At 39.4% G+C, this 22,887-nt stretch overlaps 1 protein-coding gene across 1 annotated transcript; it reads left to right on the top strand.

The window, feature by feature from the left end:
- The first annotated feature begins 3,865 nt into the window (after positions 1–3,865).
- Positions 3,866–17,160, top strand: LOC121681916 (dnaJ homolog subfamily A member 2). Its single transcript, XM_042061879.1, has 9 exons — positions 3,866–4,020; positions 5,789–5,848; positions 6,370–6,593; positions 6,945–7,025; positions 13,191–13,324; positions 13,425–13,621; positions 14,324–14,468; positions 14,624–14,751; positions 16,050–17,160. The coding sequence occupies exons 1-9, from the start codon at positions 3,943–3,945 to the stop codon at positions 16,236–16,238; spliced, it is 1,236 nt and encodes a 411-aa protein (XP_041917813.1). The 5' UTR covers positions 3,866–3,942; the 3' UTR covers positions 16,239–17,160.
- The last annotated feature ends 5,727 nt before the right edge of the window (positions 17,161–22,887 follow it).

Genomic DNA, 22,887 nt, shown 5'->3' with positions numbered 1-22,887 from the left:
TGGCTTTCCCTAGACAGTATATGTCAAAATGTGTCCGCTTTACACTAGATTCGCCTATACAGAATAGAGGCCAATGTATTGTGCATGGCATGGAGGAAGATGGGACATGTCCTAATTGGTATATCACTTCTAGAGGTTATATGCTTTTAGAAAATATATAGTTTATGATGTTTAATTTGTTTCCCTTAATAGTGCAGGCCAAAATGTATCAGCTGTTCACTTGATTTGCCTATACAGAATAGAGGAGTATGTATTATGCATGGTATGGAGGAAGAACATAAGTTGATTAATGCTATATTTCATGTACAGGGCATATGCTTTTAGAATATGTATAGTTTTGGCTGTTCTATGATTTTGGTAAAACCATGACCCATGCATAGGCATGAATTTTATTAATCTTAAACTATATTTATTAGTATAGCATGCACCTTTTGCTAGACGATAAAACAATAGTCACCTCTTTAGAGGCTAGCTGCAGTTATCTGCACCTTTCTGTCGAATTTGGACATTATCATGTCCATCTTCAACTTTGCCTTTACAATTTTCCTTCATTCATTCACTTACATAAACATACTGTGCTGTCTAATTACTGTTTTAGCCAAAATTGTGCAAAGTGATCATACAGGCCCCTCTGATAGGACAGACAGTCTATCAGTCAACCCCCGGGCAAGAGGTCAATTACTATAAGTCTTGGAAAATGATGCACTGATACTTTCGTGTGATATACTGTGATTCAGTGACCTCTAAATCAGACCACCAAAAACACTTTCCTACTGTAGGCTGAATAATGCTTAACTATGTGTTTGTACAACTTTAACATTGTGGAACACTTAAATGCAAAAACACACTGGCTCTATTTAAAGACTGAACAACCATTTCCATTGATTCAAAGGGCCAAAATGAAAAAAATAGACACCAATTAGCAACAAACCAGTCTGAAATAAGCCTGAGAAATGTACTAACTTTGAAAATAAAAGAATGTTCCTCAACAATGCAATATTCTAAAATTCCATGTTAAGTTAGATGGGGTCAGATATTCTTTAGAATGCTTATTCTACAACATTCTAATTACAGTTTTGTCAGTATTTGTTGAAGGATAATGCATAAAACAACCCTCATTTTAACATATTTCCACCAACTTTCCAGGACTTTTACTATGGTGTTTAGATCACCAATTTAAATATAAAAATGTGAAAATAAATTCTGTTGCAATTAGTTTTGGGTCAGACCTTACTTTGCCTAGACTATTAATTCACAATTTCACACCCTGCTTTAAAACAGTGACAAATATACACAAATATACAGGTCCTAAATAGAAAATAAAATAAAAACCTTCATAAATGTTAATTGACATAAATAATTTGGCCACAAATAAAAGAACAGTAGGCCTACAATAAAAGAAACTCAGCACAACATACACAGCAGTTATCAGCACCACGGTGGCCAGGGCAGGAGTGGGGCCACTTTTTAGCCCGGGAGTTTCAGGCCCAAGACCGGCCCACGTTTTCCATAGTGGTGGAAATTGGATAAATGAAGCAACATTTCAGCTCTTACTGTAGCTTTTATTAGTACCATGGTTCAACAAATGTGTAAAGGTTATATAATAATTCACTTCAACTGAGAAGTTAACAAAAAATATTCCACTATTCTACAAGTTAACAAAAACAGAAAAAAAAAGAAAGACAGAAAGAAAGAAAGCCTTTTAAATGTAGCCTATCCCACGCTTCCACAGAGGCATATTGAACTAATGTTTAGGCTACATGTTTTTTGCATGGGTAGGCTATATTGTTGTCCTTTACTATACCCTCTTCTAAGCAACAAGGCATATAGGTTCATCATGTAGCATAATTGCTCTTTCTTACATTAAATAACTTTAATTTATCCTCTCTACTTGTCCCTGTAGTCATGGCCTCCTCATCACTAATTTCGGGCTCATCATTTTCAGTGGTCGACTGGTTGATATGCTCAGAGGCTACAATTTTTACCGCATAGGCCTACACAGATCCAACTTCAGTTTTGTTATATTTGCATACCGCAAAGTCTATGAATCGAAGTAATTTAATTTGTTGCTTGCAAATAGCTTGACAACGCTATAAACGTCCAGTATTAGCCCAATAACTGCTAATAATCATTGCCTATAGGCTATCTCTCTTTACCAGTTGCCACTTTTGTCTGTAGGCCTAATCTAGAAGCTTTGCCCATTTAGCAGCATCTACCTGGCCGTTTCAGTCCCTCCTGGCCTCTTTCTACCATCCATCCTTCCTGACGCTTATGGCTACTGTAGGGCCGGCCCGGCTATCCGTCTATCCGTATCTGAGAAAACTTTTGAGAAAAAGACGGGCTATATGGACCCAACCAACTCTTTTTGGGAGGGGAGAACTGCCTCACATGGTAGGCTTCAACCCATGCAGAGGCAACGGTGCCATGCACAGAATGCGGAACGTGTAGCCTACTTTAAGAGAAGTTAGACTAACGTGACAAATGTCAATATTTTTTTCCTCGACCGGCCCAAAAGTGAAGTGGCCCACCGGGAATTCTCCCGATTACCCACCCCGGGCCTGACGGTGGCCTTGTACATTAGACTACAACGATTAGCCTAGTAGTCGAGTACTAGCTGCTCTCAGTAAAATAGCCTAGTTCAAATGTACAAGGGTTCATTTCAACCAGAGGTGCCTGCTTTTGGATTTTCAATTTCATTTGTGAATGATGCTGAATTGGGACTTATGAATTCAATTTTACTGTAGCCTACAGTTCTGAACTTCTTTCAGATATATCAGCTTTAGAGGGGCAATATCCAAAAACAAGTTGAGAGGAAGACTTGGGCTAAACACACTCTTTAGATATACATCAAAGTCAAAGTCTGCTTTATTGTCAATTTCTTCACATGCCAAGACATACAAAAAGATCGAAATTACGTTTCTCACTATCCCACGGTGAAGACAAGACATAACATTTAGGAAGTCGAAATCATAATTTTCCTTACTGAAAAAAGGCTAGGACTATAGCAAATATCCTTAAAGCTCTTCTTTAACCCTTTCTGGCTATTTTAGCTTGTCATTATTGATCAACTATGCTTTACTGTAAGAAAGAACCAGAAAAGGTTGTATGTCAATTACAATTCATTTAATTTCAAATCCAAGGCTCTGGGCCAATAGGCATATCAAATTCCTAAATCCAGAGAGGCAATGTAGGGATGCAATGATGCAACGATGGGTAGTCTTTCTTTTGGTGCTGCTGCATTTCACAGACAGACAGAGAGGCAGACAGACAGATAGATATAGATAGGCCTCATTTTAGAAATTGGCCGGCTGTTTGGATACAAAATATGCCTCATGGATGATAAGCTACAAAGAGCAAGTTTTTGAGCAATGGTGCTGAGCAAGAACATAACTGGTTCCATTTGATTATCATGATAATTTGCTTATTGAGGATTAAAACACCCCCACCCACCCCCTAAACAAATGGCAACGTCAGGACAACAATATTCTGGAACATTAGCCAGCATCATTGTTCAAAAAGTTGCCTTGTGTATAATCAATATAATTAAAATATTAGTCTAATCTACGCTAGCCCTATGCTACTGCTCGTGGGGACTAAATAAAAAAAATATTTTCATAACGTTCATAGCCCTTGGTTGCGCAAATCAGCGTGGAAACTTTTAACTGTTAAAAACAGCACTAACCGACGCACTTATTCTTACTGTACTCTAATGTTTTTTTAAACTGTCCTAAAATTGTGAGAATTGTTCTAAAACTTACTGTTTACCATGTTGTTAGTCGCTTTGGTTAAAAAGCGTCAGCCAAATGTAATGTAATGTAATGTAATGTAATGTAGCAAAGTAGCGGAAGGTTAAAGTTGATTCTACATGCGTATGACGTTTCACACCGGTTCCTCTTTCTCTTCTCCGCTTCCTCCACAGAAGGTCCTTCGTCAAACCTCACCATGGCGAACGTAGCTGATACTAAATTATACGACATTCTTGGAGTATCTCCTACGGCAACAGAAAATGAATTGAAAAAGGTAAGAACACCTTTCTTGTATTGTGATCTGCAAATATTCAAAGGATGACTATGAGGTATTGTTGAGAAAAGAGAAATTAGCCAGCTAGCGATAAATGGCTAACGCTAACAAGTTAGCCAACCTAACGGCCTAGTTGTAGAAGTTCACATTAGCTGCCATTATGTAGCGATTGTTGGCTGGCTAGTTAGCTTTAGCTAAGTTCGCAGTAATTTTAAAGTTGGCTGTAACGTTAACGTTTAGCCAGGAAATGTTTCTGTTGGTGTTGGGCCTCACGGACCAGAAATGATTAACGTGCTAGCAGTCCAGCTAACGTTAAAAGTAATCGCGTCATGTGGATTAAACGTTATTAACGTTTAATCATAGGTAGTTGGTAGTTTTCTTTGCCATTTGGTGATCCGATTAGTCACATATAACGTCCTAAAAATGGTTTGCAGTCATGTCATGGTAATATTAACAATCATGTCACCTATCATTGGGTTAACTCAAGGATAGCTAACGTTAACTGTACGGTTAGCCAACTAACGTTAGCTAGCAGCTAGCGAAATGTTGAGACATCATGGTCTATCTGCTAACGTCATGAGTGCTGTTATTCGCATGTTGTCTAACGTCAACGTTCTCGCTAACGTTGCCGTTAGCAGGCGGAATGCCGCATTTCAAACATTAGTTAGGTTATGACCCCTGAAAGTGCCTGGAACCTTAAATATTATTGCTATGAGAAAAGGCTATCGTATAATGTTAGTCGTTAGCTATGTGCAAGTTGTTAACTTGTGCTGGAGAGGACAGAGTTAGCTCGGCTAGCTTGAAGAAATGTGAATGCCCTACCCAAGCGGGTGGAAACAAGCTAGCTGACTAACCTAGCGGCTGTAAATGCTAACGTTAACTTGTTTACATCTCGCTAAGATACCCTGTTAGCTAAAGTTATTAGCCATTGGACATGCTCTTTCGAAAGTAAAAGCAATTGAGTTATACAGTTATAAGACTAACATTACATCAGCATTGCGTTAGCAAATGTTATCGTCACACCTAATCTATACATGTAGTCAGATAACGATGTTCACGTTACCCAGAATTCAGGTTAACGTTCGTTGGTTACAAAGCTAACGTTATTAGTTCTGTTAACTGGATGTCCTAATTACGCTAACGTTAACCCTGTCAATAACACCGGCGAGCCACTGGATTATCGTTAGTGTGCTATGTCTGTGGTGAACAAAGTTGCCCTGTTGTTCTCTTATCGTATCCCAATTAAATGTATACGTTAACGTTGCCTAGTTTTGCCTGATTTGATGAGTAGCTTAAGGCTTTCCTGGTTGACGGTGTCGTTGGATGTTTAACTTGTTTCTTTTGTTATTTTTTTTTCTCAATAGGCGGCAGGAATTTTGCTACCACAACCCTTGTACTTGTAGCTTAACATATATGTGAAATATAGGATGTTTAGCATTTAGACAGTGGAATAATAACTATGCAAGTGTGCTAATGTGGGTTCGCAAGGCAAGTTTTGTTCTTCCTGGTAGACTCATCAAGGCCTGTAGCCTGCTAGCTGGCTATTTTTCCTTATTCATCTTTGATTCCCCAACCACTGTAAATTAGCATGTTAACTGTCTGCCTAACTTGTCCATTTACTTTCAGAAGTCAGTTGCTTTTATAATTGCTGTAATACTGCTGCGCAGTGACGTTACATATAACAAACGTGTAGGCTAAATGTTAAGGCTAGTTAGCCGGTCTACCTTAATATTTTAAAGATTACCTAATCACCATGCATCCTTTTCAGGCATACCGGAAATTGGCAAAAGAATACCATCCTGACAAGAACCCCAATGCCGGAGACAAGGTACAGACATGTCAATTTAACCAGTTGAACATACAGTATTTCCACAGTAGGCTTGATGTGAACAATGGCTGTAAACTGTATTTGTATAATTGGTGCATTATGTTGTATATGCAGTATACTATATTGTGAAGACGGTACTTAATACTTAAAGCAGCAGTTGTTTCTGGCAAGTTAAGTCTAGGAACATACAGAATACCTTTCAACCACTATCCAGTTGTTCAATGTCCAGTTGGCATTGTGAAAAGCTTGTCAATATAGTGTGCAAAGTAGTACTGTGAGCTTTTCATACATTATTGTGGGGTGTTCATCCCAGAGCACAACTCTGCATAGTGCACATCCTGAATGACTAGTGAGAACAACAGATGTGTTTATCTGTCCTTAACAATACATCAAAATGAATTTGAAGCCAAAACTAGTTGCATAAAGCAGCACTTTTTCCAAACCAAGAAATTAGGTTTTCAGTTGAGTTGTTGTATTTGTCTGGCTCTGAATTCACACCCACTTCTGTTTTGTAAATTCAGTTCAAGGAGATCAGCTTTGCCTATGAAGTATTGACTAACCCTGAGAAGAAGGAGCTGTATGACCGTTATGGGGAGCAGGGCCTGCGGGAAGGGGGTGGAGGAGGCGGTGGCATGGATGATATCTTCTCCCACATTTTTGGAGGTGGCCTTTTTGGGTTCATGGGTGGCCAGGGCCGTCGTAATGGAGGCCGAAGGAGAGGAGAGGATATGGTGCACCCTCTTAAGTGAGTAGATGACAACCAAACTATGTTATATCAACATTTTACTCTGTGTCCATTTTAACATGAAATGTCCACTTCTGTTTTCTCTCATGAATACTGTCAACTTGAGGTAGTGGCATCATTAGTAATCACTGTAGTTATGAGGATATTTAGACATATAGAGTTTGTGTCATGAGATCTGTATTCAAAATTTGGAAAATATGTTTTAGAAGTCAAGTTCAGATATGTATGATGGATTGCCCCAAAGGAGATGCCAAAATATTAATAAACTATCCCAAAAGGAAAGTCTTATCACATTTGTGGCATGACAGTTTTGTTTTAATGAAGTGTCTCTCAAAATGAATGTCATTACAGGGTGTCTCTTGAAGACCTCTACAATGGTAAAACAACAAAACTACAGTTAAGCAAGAATGTCCTGTGTGCAACTTGCCATGGGTAAGTATACTTGCAATAGCCTCTTATGTGACACTAAACCTTTTTTCTCACTTGATTCCCTTTTTCTCACATGATTCCCTTGAATGTTGGAAATGGGCTTATGGAAAAATGCTAGCCAGAGTTGAAATGGCTGGACAGGTTTTCATATAACCAGGTCTTAGTATCTAGATCTTCAGGGTTGTAGGAAAAATATCCACAAGTGATTTTCCAATGTATTCAGATTCAGAATCTGCTCCTTAGCCTTGGACCTGGATGACTCATTGCTGTTAGTATTCACACTGCACACACACAGCCTTCATACTAGGGAGTTATTTTACTGTCACAGAGAGATTGAGTATGTAACACATGTATCATTAGCAGATCCATGGGTAATTGGCCACCACTCCATGTTTGACTGTGGCATTGTTGCATGTTTGTATACTTGCCTGAATCTTTGGTGTGAATGAAAGCGGGGTCAGTGTTAGGTTGGGCTTATGTCCTAAGTCCTTTTCAAGCCAATCTTAACAAGGAGTGCAGTAGAGATTTAAAATTCATGAGCTCTGACAAAGGCTTTAGTTGCTAATATAGGTTGTGTGCAGTTGTTCCTGATGTTAATGTTTAAGTGTAAAATGTAGGGCTGTAACGATACACTAACCTCACGATTCGGTTTATCACGATTTTTGACCCACGGTTCGATACGAACCTCGATTTTTCGTCTTTTTTTGGGGGGGGTCTAGACATTTTATTAAATAACATTTAAAAAGCCTACCTTAACACCAGATGATTACAATATGATAGGCCTATAGTATAATATCAGGGTTTCCCGCAGCACTTTGCAGTCAAGGCGGCCGCCTTGGCAAAACATGCCTGCCGCCTTAACTACGTCGTCAAAAAAAAAAAAGTAGTCCACCGTGTTCCTGTCCTGATTTCTCCCTTTCATTCCAAACCGTTACCAACGCCAGTCTCTCTTCTCTGTAGAACGCATTAAAAACCTGCCATAAATCGAAAAATAATCAGTTTTTATAATCTTTACATAAGTGATCTAGCCTGGCGGGCCATCCTAGATCATTGAAATGTATAGTCTGGAATCGAACCATTCACCTCGCTTAATCCAAGGGGCGGGCAGAGAATTGTCTTTCAAACTGCCTAGGCATGCAATAGGCCAGCGCTACGACCATATCCATATCAGGTCGGCAAAACGGCAAATACATCCTCCTTCGAAAGTAATGACTTAAGTGCATTGTGTTGCTCAACTTTCAAAGAAAAGCATAAGTCCAACTCCTCCAAAGTTGACGCCAACGCTGATTCAAACAACCGCTCTTCGTTCACCATAGCCACCTTCCTTGTTGTTCACAGTCGCAGGAGGAGCCGCGCAAATATCCCGCTAGCTCTCAGAATCAGTCAAATCGCGAACAGCCACAGCTCCGTTTACTTGTCAGGTGTGATGAAATGCGTTCATATTCCACTTTTTATGTCATAAACTTTGCAGGCCTATAGAAAGGTTTTGTGGTAGGATTGTCCAATGGTCAAGTTGTTGCTTCAATTTGTGTTTTAATTTAAACGTTTAAAATGTTTAGCCGACCGCGTAATTTGTCATTTTCGTTCTATAAGTTTCACTTTTCATGTCATGAATGTAACATGCCTATGATGAGGCTTTGCCAGGACCGGTTCTCCCTATACGCACACTACGCAAGTTGCGTAGGTCCCCGCAAGTAAATGAAGGCCCCCTCCATCGTCTCCCTTTCAGTTAGTCAAGCTAGTGACAGACAGGTATACAGTTATAGCGACAGTGTCTCATGGACTACATTAAGAAGGTGAACATGAAACCGAATTACCATTCAGGGCATGAGAAACGTAAGAAGAAACTTCACGAGAATGAACAGCGGGAACTACAGTCGGGTAAACTTGTGTTAGTTCAATGGTTTGATGTCAGCATACAGTAGCCTATATCTCTCCAGCGCGTGTTGCTGTCCTATTAGGCCTACGGGCAGTGAATCCTCTGATCTGTCTGCGGCTTGCTTGCCAGCCTTTCCCATGTCACAGTAGGCTACATCGCGAAGTTGTGAAATATAATCGCATATTCCGTTTTTTAAATGCGGGCGACTGGCTACATTTATATATAACCGCGTCTTTAAATGCGTTCATAATAACGTGCAGCTGGGGATGAAACTAGCTTTTTTTTTTTTTTGCAGAAACACGATCAGTTGAAACTAATCGGTGATTTCACTCGTCCAATACATTTTTAAAAGATGTAAATGGTTTTACAATAATTTCAGTCAAGCTTTAGTTGGTTTAGATTAGGCTACTTTCCATTTGGCATAGGCTGCGTTATGTTGTAGGCTAATGTGTTGATTTGCTGTGCATACTGGGCAATAGATGCACAACGTAAATTAGGCCTACATGAAGTATTAAAATGATTATTATATTATATAAAAAATATTGAAGGGAATCAGGGGGAGCCAGCTCAGTAGCCTATCCTATGTCTTTGGCAAGTATAGCCTACTGACACAGGTGAAGAATAGTCAGCCTCAGCCAGTAGGCTACAAGCTGGCTTTTTACTTTAAAAAATAAATAAATAAATAAATAAATAAAAAAAAAACTACATTAGCTTACTTCAAGTGTCAAACTGCAGATATCGGAGTATGAAAACTGCAGTTTTGGAGGAAATTTTTGCAGTTCTTATGCAGGAAATGTATTTTGGACACAACAAAACAGCATTGTACTGCATATAGTACTGTATTTTACTGCAGAAATGCAGTATTTTGGACATGAAAATACTAGGCTACTGCAGTATAGCCTACGGTAGTGTAACTGAACTGTACTTTGAAAAAAACTGCAGTTATTTTTTGTAATGGGATATGTACAGCAAGCATCAAAAGCAAGCAGCCCAGAACCTAAAACTGGGCATTTATAGCTGTGAAGGTGATTCACACACAATTATTTTTATTTCTCCTAGTCCTTTAAGGGGAAAAACACTATATTTGGTACTTTCCGTAGAAATCCTAGATGGGGTGGGATGATTGAATTGGGAGCACTGAGGTGTCAAATGCGACAGTCAAAAAAATGGTTACAATTTGGCGCTCAGAGTTCAGGTTGGAGGGCCCCTTAGCAGGATTTTGCTTAGGGCCCCATGGAGGTCTGAACCGGCACTGTGTGAAACAAACACCATCATCGAATTTGGACATCACAATAAATGAGGATACCCATAAATAATCTACACTGATAAGAGGTTTAGTTGACATAAATTACTTTTGTATGTGTAGGCTATCATCTATAAACTACAACAGAGCCTTTCTTAGCAGCCCATCGGTGGTTCTCAAAGTTCCACAGTCAACCCCCCCCCCCCCCACCTCCCCCCCCCCCCCCCCGTCGGACAACCTACCACCTTGACTAACACATTTCCTGCGGGAAACCCTGAATCTGTATATAAAAAGATATTACTGCATGTCTGATATTTATGACTGCACACTTTATACAGATTGGTCTATAGCCTAGGCCTGCTATTTTTATTACAACTCTACCTCTTTAATTCAGCTGTCTGGTTGAAGCCTGGAAATATTGCCAACAGTAGCATAGTTGGCTAGCTTATCATAGTCTAGGCTACTGATTGGACTGTTCAATTTTCCCATGTGTGTTTTAGGGACAGGCCCTTTTGGGAAACGTTGGTATTGAGATGATCAGTCAACTTGAATACAAGCGTTTTAAACAAATATGTGCAGCATGCTAATGATGCTAAGCAGATTTAATAGTAATTTAGCTAGTCGTCTTCTATGCGTCCTAATTATTTGGATTGTGTTGGCCAAGTCGCGCATGTTCATTGAGCAGGAGAGGGAGGGAGAGCGAGAGAGAGCTGGGCAAGGAGAGGGGGTTTACTTCTATACTAATAGGTAAAGTTGAACACATGTATAGTCTACAATGAAAGCAACAGAGAGGTATGAAATTATTATTTATTTATTTATTTATTTATTTATTTATTTTTGGACAACGTAGGCTACCGGCAAGTAAAGCGGGAGATGTGTGTTGCTTATGCGCCCACATAAGCTGCAAAGCACTGCGTGAAACACTAGAAAGGGTGTGTCGCGGTTCTGCCTTTTCACACCGCAACACAGTATCGTGGATATAAGTGTCGCGATTTCGGTTTGAATCGCATATCGTTACAGCCCTAGTAAAATGACAGAACAGAAAGATGTATTTATAGGCACCCTTAACAGTTTTTGACGCGTTAACATTACGTTTCCAAAATCATTTTATTGGCACAGAACCTCATAACATGACAAACGATACTCCTGCCAATGTCTTAGTGGCCCTCTGTAGGCAGTTGCCGACCTAGCAACTTTCTAGTTTTGGGTAGGACCCCCCCCCCCCAAAAAAAAACCAAAAAGGAATTCAAAGATCTTTTTCTACAGACTGCTGTCGGTTTCCTCCTATATTATATTGGAGTTATCTTCATACTTTGTTGCAAAGGATGCATATTTATTATTGCGCTTCTCAACTGTAGGGGGACAATGAGAGCAATTCTTGTTTAGTGCTGCTTTTACCATGCAGGTATTATTATAACTGGAGAGTGACTAAGTCCTGCCCCCATACATTTTGGCTAGCTACTTCAGCCAAAAAAGTTTGAAATGGACCGCAACCATCCTTATGAAAATGCCATTTCATGGGTGCTCGTCTCTGGCACCAGCTAGGATTAGTTCATTAAGTTCCATGTTAGACAGAGACAACGTATGATACAACGGTATGTTGTTGATGAAGATTGGATATTCTTTTAGAGAAGTTGTTTGCGAACGTACCTCACCTACCCTCGTTATAGGCACAGGTTTTTTTCATTGGTTGGGATAACATTTTGGGGATGGTGCTGGAAGTCTGCCCCGTGTCTCGAAGTCTTGGGCTATAATGTGATGTTCATATGTGATAATAGTTTTTACTGCACCAAGTGTGAAAATTTGCAGCTTGTTAAACCTACACTTGCAGGCTGATGAAATGAAGCCAATGCAAATTAAATTTACCTATAGAATCCCACACTCCACGGGTGTATTGTGGTTCGAGCAACTAGGCATTTTAAGATCCTTTAACTGCTGTCACGATCAGAAACTTTTCTATTCAATTGACGCTACCTAGGCTGGCAGCCTGAGCATTGGTATTAGTTTTATTTCTTCTAGTTACCACAAAGCCTGGTATAACACAGCCTAAACCATGCAGTTAAGTCAAGTATGCCGGTGTTCTGTCGATTTATGCTACCTTGTCGAGATGAGCTACCGTAGCGCAAAACAATAGCATTTTTGATGAATATGGCGCTGTTCTGCAAGCTAAAATGCTTCTACCATCAACACACTATTAAATGTTTGATAGAATAATTTCAGGTGCTACATGACAGCACTATGGAACACGTATTTCAAAATGGAGAGGTGAAATAAACAAATCTGAATGTGTCGTTTTTTTGTAATATTTTCTTTTGTTTTGTTTCTTTTAGCGTAGCGATTTCGATTGACAGACGTGAACTATTAAATATTGTACGTTGAGGTAGCACAACATTTCAGTAAGTGTACTTCTAACAGTAGATTGTGAGTTTTCTTTTCCACTGCGCTTCCGTGGTAGCATAACTCGACAGGTAGCCCAGTTTGACAGAACACCGGAAGTGGCAACCATGGAACGCCATGTTTTAAAAAATATGTCGGTGGCCAAATACCATGCTAATTGGCTAACCCTCCAAATCCCGACCCCCCCCTGGCTTTAACTGACTGCTTGAGATTAAAATTGATAAGTCTTCAAGCAATTTGGAATTTTTCTCAGTCTGCATGATGGTGCTGTGCATAAGTTGGAAAAGCTATAGTGGTCAGTATTATTTGTTGGTTTTCTTTAGTGTTCATTGATGATGCACATCTGCTCCCTTGCCGCCCTCTCTGACTGCTTTGTCCCAGAAGCAGTAGTTTTTTTTTTTTTGTTTTGTTTTTTTTTTTAAAAATGGCAGTAGTTCAGATGCAAGATGACAGCCAAGTATGTGTTAATAAGTGTTTCCCTTCTGCGGTGCAGTTAAATAAACCGGTTGTGTCAGATTATTTTCAAAGTGGATGAACTCCAGCCCTTTAGTAACTCTTCCATCCCTCCACTCTCATCAGCTCTGTGTTTTTGCTCTCTTCTCACACTGACTGGTTTTTGATGTGTGGCTTTTGATGTGTCTGCCTGCAGCCAGGGCGGGAAGACCGGTGCTGTCCAGAAGTGTACGGCCTGCAGAGGGCGTGGTATGCGCATCATGATCAGACAGCTGGCTCCTGGGATGGTCCAACAGATGCAGTCCGTCTGCACTGACTGCAACGGCGAAGGTAAGCCACTGTGTACAAAACAATGAGTTGTATAGAAACACAGAGTGATTGGTGAATATTGAATATAATGTATTATAATCTTTGGCCTGTTTGCTTGAAGGTGAGGTGATCAGTGAGAAGGACCGCTGTAAAAAATGTGAAGGCAAGAAGGTGGTGAAGGAGGTGAAGATCCTTGAGGTCCACGTGGACAAAGGCATGAAGCACGGGCAGAAGATCACCTTCGGAGGTGAGGCAGACCAGGCACCTGGAGTGGAGCCAGGAGACATCGTCCTCGTCCTGCAGGAGAAAGAACACGAGGTAATTATTCAATGTTTCTGAGAAGCCTCAGTGCTAAATCAATTAATTGAATTGTTTGGTGTGTGTTTGTGTTTGTGTTTTTGTGTGGGTGGGTGGGTGGGGGGGGGGGGATTGGTATATATTGTTATACCATTAGCTATATTGTTGCCTTATCTTATCCTATTAACACAGTTGAGTTTTCCATCACCTGTCAGCCATCTCTGTAATGAATCCTGTGGTTGGGCCTTAAATCTTTAAGGGCCAGTGCAGCAGCTTGCCATGACTGCGTGTCATGAGCACCCTGTAGGGCACTCCAGCCCTGTGCACTGATTTCCTCTCAGTGTGGCCACCATCTGGCCACTCTCACCCAGACCACGGAGTCCACAGCGCTCCCTGCTCAGTTATGTCAGCTCCAGGACCAGACTGCCCCTTGAGATGAGATGACGGCCCCTCAGAACAGCCAGGCTAGCAGACACATGCTGATGACACCGAGCCTTACTGCCTGCTGTCAGCATGACTTTCCTAGTGGTGGATAGGGCACTGACTGAACAGTAGATGGTGTAGACTTTAATGATGGTTCTTAAACACTAACCCTGCCACCATATTACTTAATTGCTTAATTACTTGTTTTTTTTTTTTTTTTTTTTTCAATTGAAAGATTTGTCTGTACATGCATGTGAGGAAATGATTCCCATTCATTTATCAAATGTATTCTCATTTCAGACCTACAAGAGAGATGGCAGCGACCTACACATGGTTCACAAAATTGGTTTAGTTGAAGCACTTTGTGGATTCCAGTTTACACTGAAACATCTAGATGGCAGACAGATTGTGGTGAAGTACCCTGCTGGAAAAGTTATTGAGCCAGGTGAGAGGCCCTCAGAAATTATGCCCTTTACAGCCATTCGTCATTTGTCTAAAAGTGTTCTAGCATTGTGTATGTTGTAGTGGGGTATGTTGTTCTGATGATGGTGGGGTAGTCTTGCGTGTTCTGGTGATGCTGACTTGTTGTGTGCTCCGCAGGCTCGATCAGGGTGGTGAGGGGAGAGGGCATGCCACAGTACCGCAACCCCTTTGAGAAGGGAGATCTTTACATCAAGTTTGATGTGCAGTTCCCAGAGAACAACTGGATTAGCCCAGAGAAGCTCACGGTAAGTGACGGCTGACTGATGCATGATTCCTCCAGTGCTGGATGGGCTGGCAGTGGATGTTACTAAATCTGAGGAAATGGGTTGGATTAATTGGATTAGTTGTAAACCACAATGAGCCAGCTACAATTTTGAGGGAAAACAATTAGATTTAAAAAAGAGATTAAAATGTTGTTAGGAAAGATCTTCATTGAAATCGCAGTAATGAGTAAAAATCTACCATGTTAATTTCAATCATATATTCTTGGTTAGAAAAGACTATTGTTTTCTGTCAACTGCCAAGGTCTATAATACCCTTAATAGACCAGAATGTTGAGCTGTCAAGGTACGCAGTCATTGTTACCCAAGGGCACACCGTACCTTAATAAATTAGTCGTAGCTAATGGTGATTGTCTGCCAGATCCTGAGCTGATAACAGAATGGGTAGATGACGTTAGCAAGTGGCCAGAGGTTAATTAGCCGGCATATATGGCTATCTGGTTGACAAGCCCAGCACACGCACACAATTCAATGGAATGGAAAACTTTCTGACCCCGACATGCGCACACCTTTTCTGTGACGTGAGCTGTGAAGAGGTGTATGCTTGGGTCTTGATGAAGAATTGTCCCACCCCCAAGCACTCAGGATTAGTTCAGTACCCTAATGAGGCCTTGAAAGACTGTAGTTTGAATTTGCATTCTGAGGCTGTGATTTGGTTGACCGTAGATCTAAAGTAGAAATCCTCGGCAATGACATTGACTGTTTATTTCGCTCATGATATGTCTTGTAAAACATAGCAAACATTATATAGACATGTTAACAAGGTTAAAAATGTTATTTTCACTGGAGGTTGCCTTTAACTTATTTAATTACATTGGCCAATCTTAGCATCCTGTAAATGTAGCTAAGATCTACTTTTTACTGTATCTCTGCCTATGAATTGTCCAAGTGAAATGCAGTTAGTCCATGGCTCCTAAATTCTTCATGCAGTATAATTGTATAGCTGAAATGAACTGGCTAATATCCAGCTGGGTAGTGCACGTACACACTGACCTGCACAGTTGGTTGGCCTAGTTAATTATGAATGATATGATTGTGTAGTTCTGTATGCTTTGCAAATTGGGATTCCAGTGAGACAATTCTCCAAGGTCCACTTAGCAGTCCAGTATTGAAACATGAAACTCATGAAGTTCTGTGTAGTCTCTGTCAATATAGTATTGTAACCCTGTTCTTTGTAATGCACAGGTTTGAAATGGTGATGTTTACACATTTGGCTAAATGGTATATTTTTTCCTTTGTGCATTGAATGAATCTGTGTACAGGAGCTGGAGGACCTGCTCCCCACCAGAGCTGACCCACCGGTCATCTCGGCCGATGCCGAGGAGGTGGACCTACAGGATTACGACAACAGCCAGAGCTCGTCTGGTGGACACCGCCGCGAAGCCTATAACGACAGCTCAGATGAGGAAGGTGGCCACCATGGCCCCGGTGTCCAGTGTGCCCACCAGTAGGACTGCCCATCCCGGCACAACTCGGGCCCAACTTGGCACCAGGAGCGGGGAACATGGGGAAGCAGTGTACCAGTTGCACAACAAATTGAAAGGGCGTGGTTCTGATCTGATCAGGGGTTTGCCTTAAACACAAAATGACGCATCCTTCTGTCCTGCCCCCCTTCCCCACTCAAACACCCACCTGTAGTAAACGCACAGCCCAAACATCCCCCGTCCCTATGCCCCCCCCCCTCCCCCCATCTCACACTGTTCCCACATGTACTCAGCACATCTAGAGGCAACCCCTCCCAAACACACACAAAGGATCAAAAGGTCATTTCTCTCTGGTGTGGTGTGTAACTCATCCTTTGTTGTCATAGTATTTACGCAAGTTCATTTAAATTAACCACAAATGCAGTTTTGTGCTGGGACATTTTTTGACCTCCAGAGATTCTGTGGCTAAAGAGAGAAACCCAGAAGACTTAAAAACAAAAGTAAAGACGTCCTTCAAAAACATCATGGGACTCACACCATCACATTTTTAGGTTTATTTGTATGTATCTGTGCTTGATTTTTACCACTTTATTTTCTTTGTAGATTTTTACTTTTTTTTTTTTCTTTCTATTATATTTTAAAAGATTGGAACCGAAGACAATGTGTATAAAATTGAAGTGATTGTCATTAAGCTTTGTATCAGCTGCTGTCATGCAGAGCAATGTGATTTATAAACTAGAAATAAAATTCAGTCGCCTGTATCCGTCTTCAACCCAGGTGCATGTGAAGAGCTTCAGTCCAGTCCCTTCAGTGATTTAACATCCGTTCAAGCTGGAGACACGAGACAAATAAGAGATACAAGATACAAAACGGCAAGCAGCTGTAGTTATATGACTTCTGTGGGAAAAAAGTTTATCAAATTGAATAAAATGTTCTTCAAATCTCTTAAGTAATGCCACCTTTTTTTAATGTGACCACTGTAGGTGGGCAAGATGAGCTCTGCAAAAAAAGTTTTCAGAGCTTTTGCAGTTATGATTACATTTGTGTATCTGACTGGTAGATCGATGTTAAGACGGTGCATTTAATCCTGAGGCGGTATTTTTTTCATTAAGGTGTTGCAGACTGCACCCCAAATGTCTTTGATGCCCTTTAGTAGATCCCATATTTTTGTAAAGACACAAATATACATCTTAGCGTTATTCTTTATCTTGGCCCAATATTATCCACTTTGAATTGTCAGTCCTACCATAGTATCAGTTGACTACATCCACCAAGATGGATTCTCTGAGGTCAGTCTACTACATCTACGGTAGTTTACAATCTCTTCCACTAGATGGCACTATATCTCAATGTCTGTACACAAAAGCCCAGATAGGAATCCACACTCAATGCCAAGACATTGCAATTAGGAACTTTATATTTATCAAGGAAGAAATGTTTATGTGGTTGTCAGTGTGTAAATCTTTAATAAATGTCTCATCTTTAAAACCACTTCATCTGCAGTGTCCCGCCGGCGGGACGTTTACCACCCCCCAACATCTAAATCATTTTTATACGTCAGATCGTTATGTAGCATAGTCATATTATACATCATTTGAAAGCTTGGACTCTTGGGAATCGATACATGTTTTTCATGTAAAATATGTGTAGTGCTTTACATAGTCAGATTAATCTTCATATGTCTCACTTAAATTTAATCAGAAATTCCCTCCTCTGCTTTTGGTGCTTCCCTACCTTCTAGCTGCAGTGTATATCCTTAGCAATATGCTAGATATAGCATATTGGGTCTTGAAATATTCACAGGAATCCATATAAATTGAATAATGTTATTTTATCCAATATTAATTGTACAGATGTATAGTCAATCTTATACACACCAATTGAATTGAAATAGAAATGGAAAAGATTGATATTTTTGTGTAATTATTCCATATTTAGTGTAGTCATTTCATATCAGAACCCCTGAAGTACAATTCAAATGCAAGCATGAAACTTCAAAGTGTTACCCTTCACTTGAGACCAAGATAATGCTTCTACACAAAGGGGTTCATAGACAGTAAGCATTTGATTGTCAGTATGCATTTTGTATAACTAAAAATGTCCTATGGGGAGTTTTACAAAACGCATGAGCATACCTTGGCAAATAATGGTCTATAGTACTCATATTTTCATTCTATATTGACCTACTTTTGAACACAGCTTCACAAGACCTTGTGCTAGGTCTCAGTTGTGTTTCTAAGTCATCAAGTGACCTAGAGGGCTGAAATGTCAGTTCAGAGATGCTTGTAATCCGGCAGAAAGGAAAAACTATATTCTAGCCTCTGTACCTCTGTCAGTACATCACACATTTATTCTGACTGTTTCCTACAAAAACTACAGGATCTCAAGTTTCTATATGTCAAACATTTGATGGTAGGCCCCAAAAGAGGTGGGAACAATGCCCTCTTAAGCAGGCGCTGTGCAATTTCAGGCAAAACCTGGAAGTTGGTATTAAGAATTAAGCTGTTAACATTATGGATTAGAGTGAGACAATTTAATATTGTATGTCTTTAATATCTTAGTATTAGATGGTAACTTCAGTGACCTCATACAGGTATGTAAGAGACTGTTTGAGCTCTTCACAACAGAAGATCTTCAGGTAGATACCTAATTGTTTTTTCCTCTCTTTCATCAGGTAGAAAACAGACTAATTATTCAAGTTCAAGTCAAGTTTATTTATAGCGCATTTCATACACAGAGCTCATTCAATGTGCTTTACATAAACAAAAGCAAACAGTTTACATTACATTTAGCAGACACTTCTTGACCAAAGTGACTTACAAGGGATCACATTGTCCCCGGAGCAACTTGGGGTTAAGTGTCTTGCTCAAGGGCAACGGTGGAAGCCGGGAATTGAAATTGCATTTGACATATGAAAAATAAACATTCCAAAGTATTTTTCAACTTGGATCTTCATCTTTATTCGTATTGATTAACCTTGTGGAATGACACATAATTGTGTTGGATAACTGGAATTCCGAGCACACTAATGTGTAAATAGCATTTTCACACGTAACACATAACTGTGTTAAAATGACACATTATTACACATCCTTGTGTCACTATATTGACACAACTTATGTGTCAGTATGCTTACACATCAACTGTGTCACCATTAACACAAGTTGTGTTGTCCCAAAGAGAACTGATTTGATGTGTTGAATGTGTTAAAAACACAACATTTGTTGAATTTCATGTTTAGAGTGTAACACAGCTAGTCTATCCTTGAATTTGTCATTGTAATCTATACATCCTATATCTTGTTCTACCCATCTGGGAAATTATAATGCATAGCTTATGTCTCTTATGTCAGCCTTATCAAGGGAAACCATTAAATTAAAAAGTTATTTCTACTGACATGCTTCCTGGTGACATAAAAACACAAAATTTGTGGGATAGATTGGAATCTTGAAATATAAATAATCGTGACGCTGGGATATTCTATGGCTCACCAATTTACGAGATGTATACGTACTGATTGAGACAAATATTTTATTTATTATTATTATTATTATAAGGACAGCAAGTTCATATCTTGGGTTGCTATTACATTATTGTGGTTGGCAGGTCATTGTCTGCAGCAGTCCTGTAGGCCATCTTTAGAAAAAAACGTGTAGCATGCTCAAATTGATAACACTCGTTAACTAGAAAATGCAATTCCAGGGAATTACCATTGCATGTAAATGCAAAAAAGCTGCTGTGTATAACATTACATTACTTACAGTATGATTATTCAGATTACATAGATGTGTCCAGTATTCTTGAAAACCACTTACTTGATTAGATGTTAGCTTAGAGTATATGACAGTAAAAATAAATTGTTAATTCAATATGGATCAACATTCTTTGTTTTAATACAGCAGAATGATACTCAGAATACACTAATGAACACTTAACAATCAACGTAAGCTTGAAGTAAAAAAAAAAAAAAAAAATCACAGTTGTGTGTGTGTGTATACAGAACTTGATAATGCCAATCATATTATCCTAATACTGATCTATTTATCAGTGGTAATTCTGAAATGGCAGCAAGAGCTAGAGGTCTCAGTTAATTGTAATAAATAGGTCACTTTTGATGGTGATATAGACTGAAGAACAAGATTTAGCCCTTCAGATGATCAGTTTTAGACAGAACTTAGGTTAGAATCTTAATTTTCACACAGCACAGCTCAGGTCTAAAAACAGAGGTCTAACAGCACAGCTAAATTTCACAGATGTCACAGCACAGGTATGATTCAAATGTATGCATGCTTCATATAGTTGTCGGCATAGTCCTCCTGCAACAATATAATACTCAGAATGTCTCAGTGTAGATCTCAGATCTACGTCTATAGTTCAAAGGTATGTGCAGATATGTTGAGATATGGTCACATGTTTTTAGGAATTAATGTTAGTGTTAATGTCAGCGATGTATGGTTGGCAGAATGTGCACACAGACAGGCACACATGTAATGTAATACACGGTCATCACCACACTGGTCTGGTCCCTAAAAGACAAAAGCAAACAAGTTAGAGTTATACCAAAAACATGGAATGTGTACAATTGTTCAATACAACTTAGATATTTAAGTGAGGTTGTTGCACCATAAATCTGTAATGGTAGTTAAATATACTAGCCTATAGTATTTCACTGCAAACAAAGCAACATTTTGTGTTTTATTAATTTCTGTTTAAGGATAGTTGATAGCCAAACAGTTTAAAGTAAACAGCTTAGAACACTTTGTAGGCAAAGGGTGTGTTGTTAATAATCATAAACTGAGTCTTAAGGATGGACCATTCTGATATTAAGCATCTTGATAACCAACTACACTATATCTTACAGCTTGCTAGGTCTGTTATCCACATTTTTTCTACAGATTACGATGTAGGCCTACTTTAGGATGTAACCTACAACAACTGGGAAGCTTTAATTTATAGGCCAGAATAATGCAGAAATGAGTAGCCTAGGCCAAGTTAACATAGGCTACTCTGTAGCTATGCTGACAGCACAAACGTTATACCTCAACTTCTGTAGTGTGTTTTAACAATACTTTGGTCATATGGTCCGTTTCCAAACAGTAAGGTTTTCATCAGGTCCCTTTCCACAGGTTATCAAGAGCCAGATAGTATAACGTTAGTTAAAACGCTACTGGTTAGTGAGCAAATGTAACGTTAATGTCAGTGCTTAGCTGGGAGCGACGTTAGGTTTGATTGTCGTTAGCTAACGTTATCGAAACCTACAGCTAATCGGTCAATTTAAAGTGACGACTTATTAACGTTGATTAGGTGGGTTTCATAACTTTCCTTACATAATAAATATCAACGGATAGGATAAGTGCTAACGTTAAACTATTCCCCTAACGTTAGAACTACTGAGTTTGGCTACTTGTGACCTATCATTTCATACATAGCTTATAGTATAGAATGCTACATAACATAATGTTTGACGACATAAATGAGTCAAATACCAAAAATCGGACCACTTACCTTGTCTGTAGTTAGAGAAATGTGCCTCTGGAGGAGAGTTTTACGAGCAAGTAAAGTATCACGGCAGGCCAAAACGTTCAGAAGATTCACAGCTCCAGTGGTAGAAAGATTGCACCAGACCAGCTGTTGATTGCTTTCAGGTGCAGGTCACGTCATAATGCTAAAAGTTGCCGCCAAGGCGGTCAATGTTAACTCAATGGGAATTTATTGCTCTTTTATCGTAAATATCTTAAAAAGTATAAAGTTCACAAATGTAAAAAATACATTGTACAATTGTCCGTTACAAGACCTTTGTAGGAGTGTTTGAATGACGTCAAACGGTTCAGTGGTTTTAGTGTTATTGACCTATCATGTGTTGAGGTGTTATAGTCAAATTTGGTCGGAAGAAGAATAACTAGATGTACCGCATAGAGGTACAAAATATGAACGCTGCTCAGTCCTGTACATCCGTTCCGCGAAAATAAATCACACTTCAATTTGTCTCCATATTTTACTCCATCGCCCACTCTTGAAACTTTTGTGCTTGTTTGGCATGCCTGAGTGTGTGTGTGTGGCTGCACAGAAAGTAGCCTACTGGTGCTGAAAAGGTGAATAGATTGTAGAATAGCCAAAGAAGATGTAGCATTGTTATAAAACCTTTAAAATCTCTAAACAATCACAAATAGGGCAGTTCATCACAGTTCATCTATTGCAACTGGACTGATGAAAGGTCACTTACACCTGTAGGCTACATTGAAAAGCAAAAGGTATAAGCATAATGTTATTTATTTATTTATTTAATTATTTATTTATAAACAAAAACATCTCTGTCAGTTCCATGCCGTTTTCAACAGCTATCAAAAACAAAGGTCATTTTTGGATGGATGGATTTTTTGTGAATGTTTCTTCTTCTACATAAGATTTTAGTCATCCTTTAGTTCATGTAATACTTTATTGTCAATGCACAAATTAAGTAACAGTAGTCTGAAACGTTATTGTTAATGCACAAATTAAGTAACAGTAGTCTGAAACGAAATGCTGTTTTACATCTAACCAGTGGCGCAAATAACTGACATGTCCAAATGGGCCTTGATGAAATGCGTCGCTAGACTGTTCATACACATTTTAACGGGCCAAAGTTGATCGCTGTTGTCCGTTATTGTTCGTGCAAATATAGGCTGATTCATGTTCC

Source organism: Alosa sapidissima, chromosome 14 (genome assembly GCF_018492685.1).
Source record: "Alosa sapidissima isolate fAloSap1 chromosome 14, fAloSap1.pri, whole genome shotgun sequence".
Classification (NCBI taxonomy): domain Eukaryota; kingdom Metazoa; phylum Chordata; class Actinopteri; order Clupeiformes; family Clupeidae; genus Alosa; species Alosa sapidissima.
The sequence above is the reverse complement of the archived record's forward strand: the minus strand, read 5'-3'. Positions and strand labels throughout refer to the sequence as shown.

Bases quoted from the DNA above. Each gene is read 5' to 3' on its own strand.
- LOC121681916 (XM_042061879.1), top strand. From the start codon at position 3,943: ATGGCGAACGTAGCTGATACTAAATTATACGACATTCTTGGAGTATCT. The intron at 6,594-6,944 runs GTGAGTAGATGA...ATGTCATTACAG, and splicing joins GATATGGTGCACCCTCTTAA to GGTGTCTCTTGAAGACCTCT. The intron at 7,026-13,190 runs GTAAGTATACTT...GTCTGCCTGCAG, and splicing joins CTGTGTGCAACTTGCCATGG to CCAGGGCGGGAAGACCGGTG.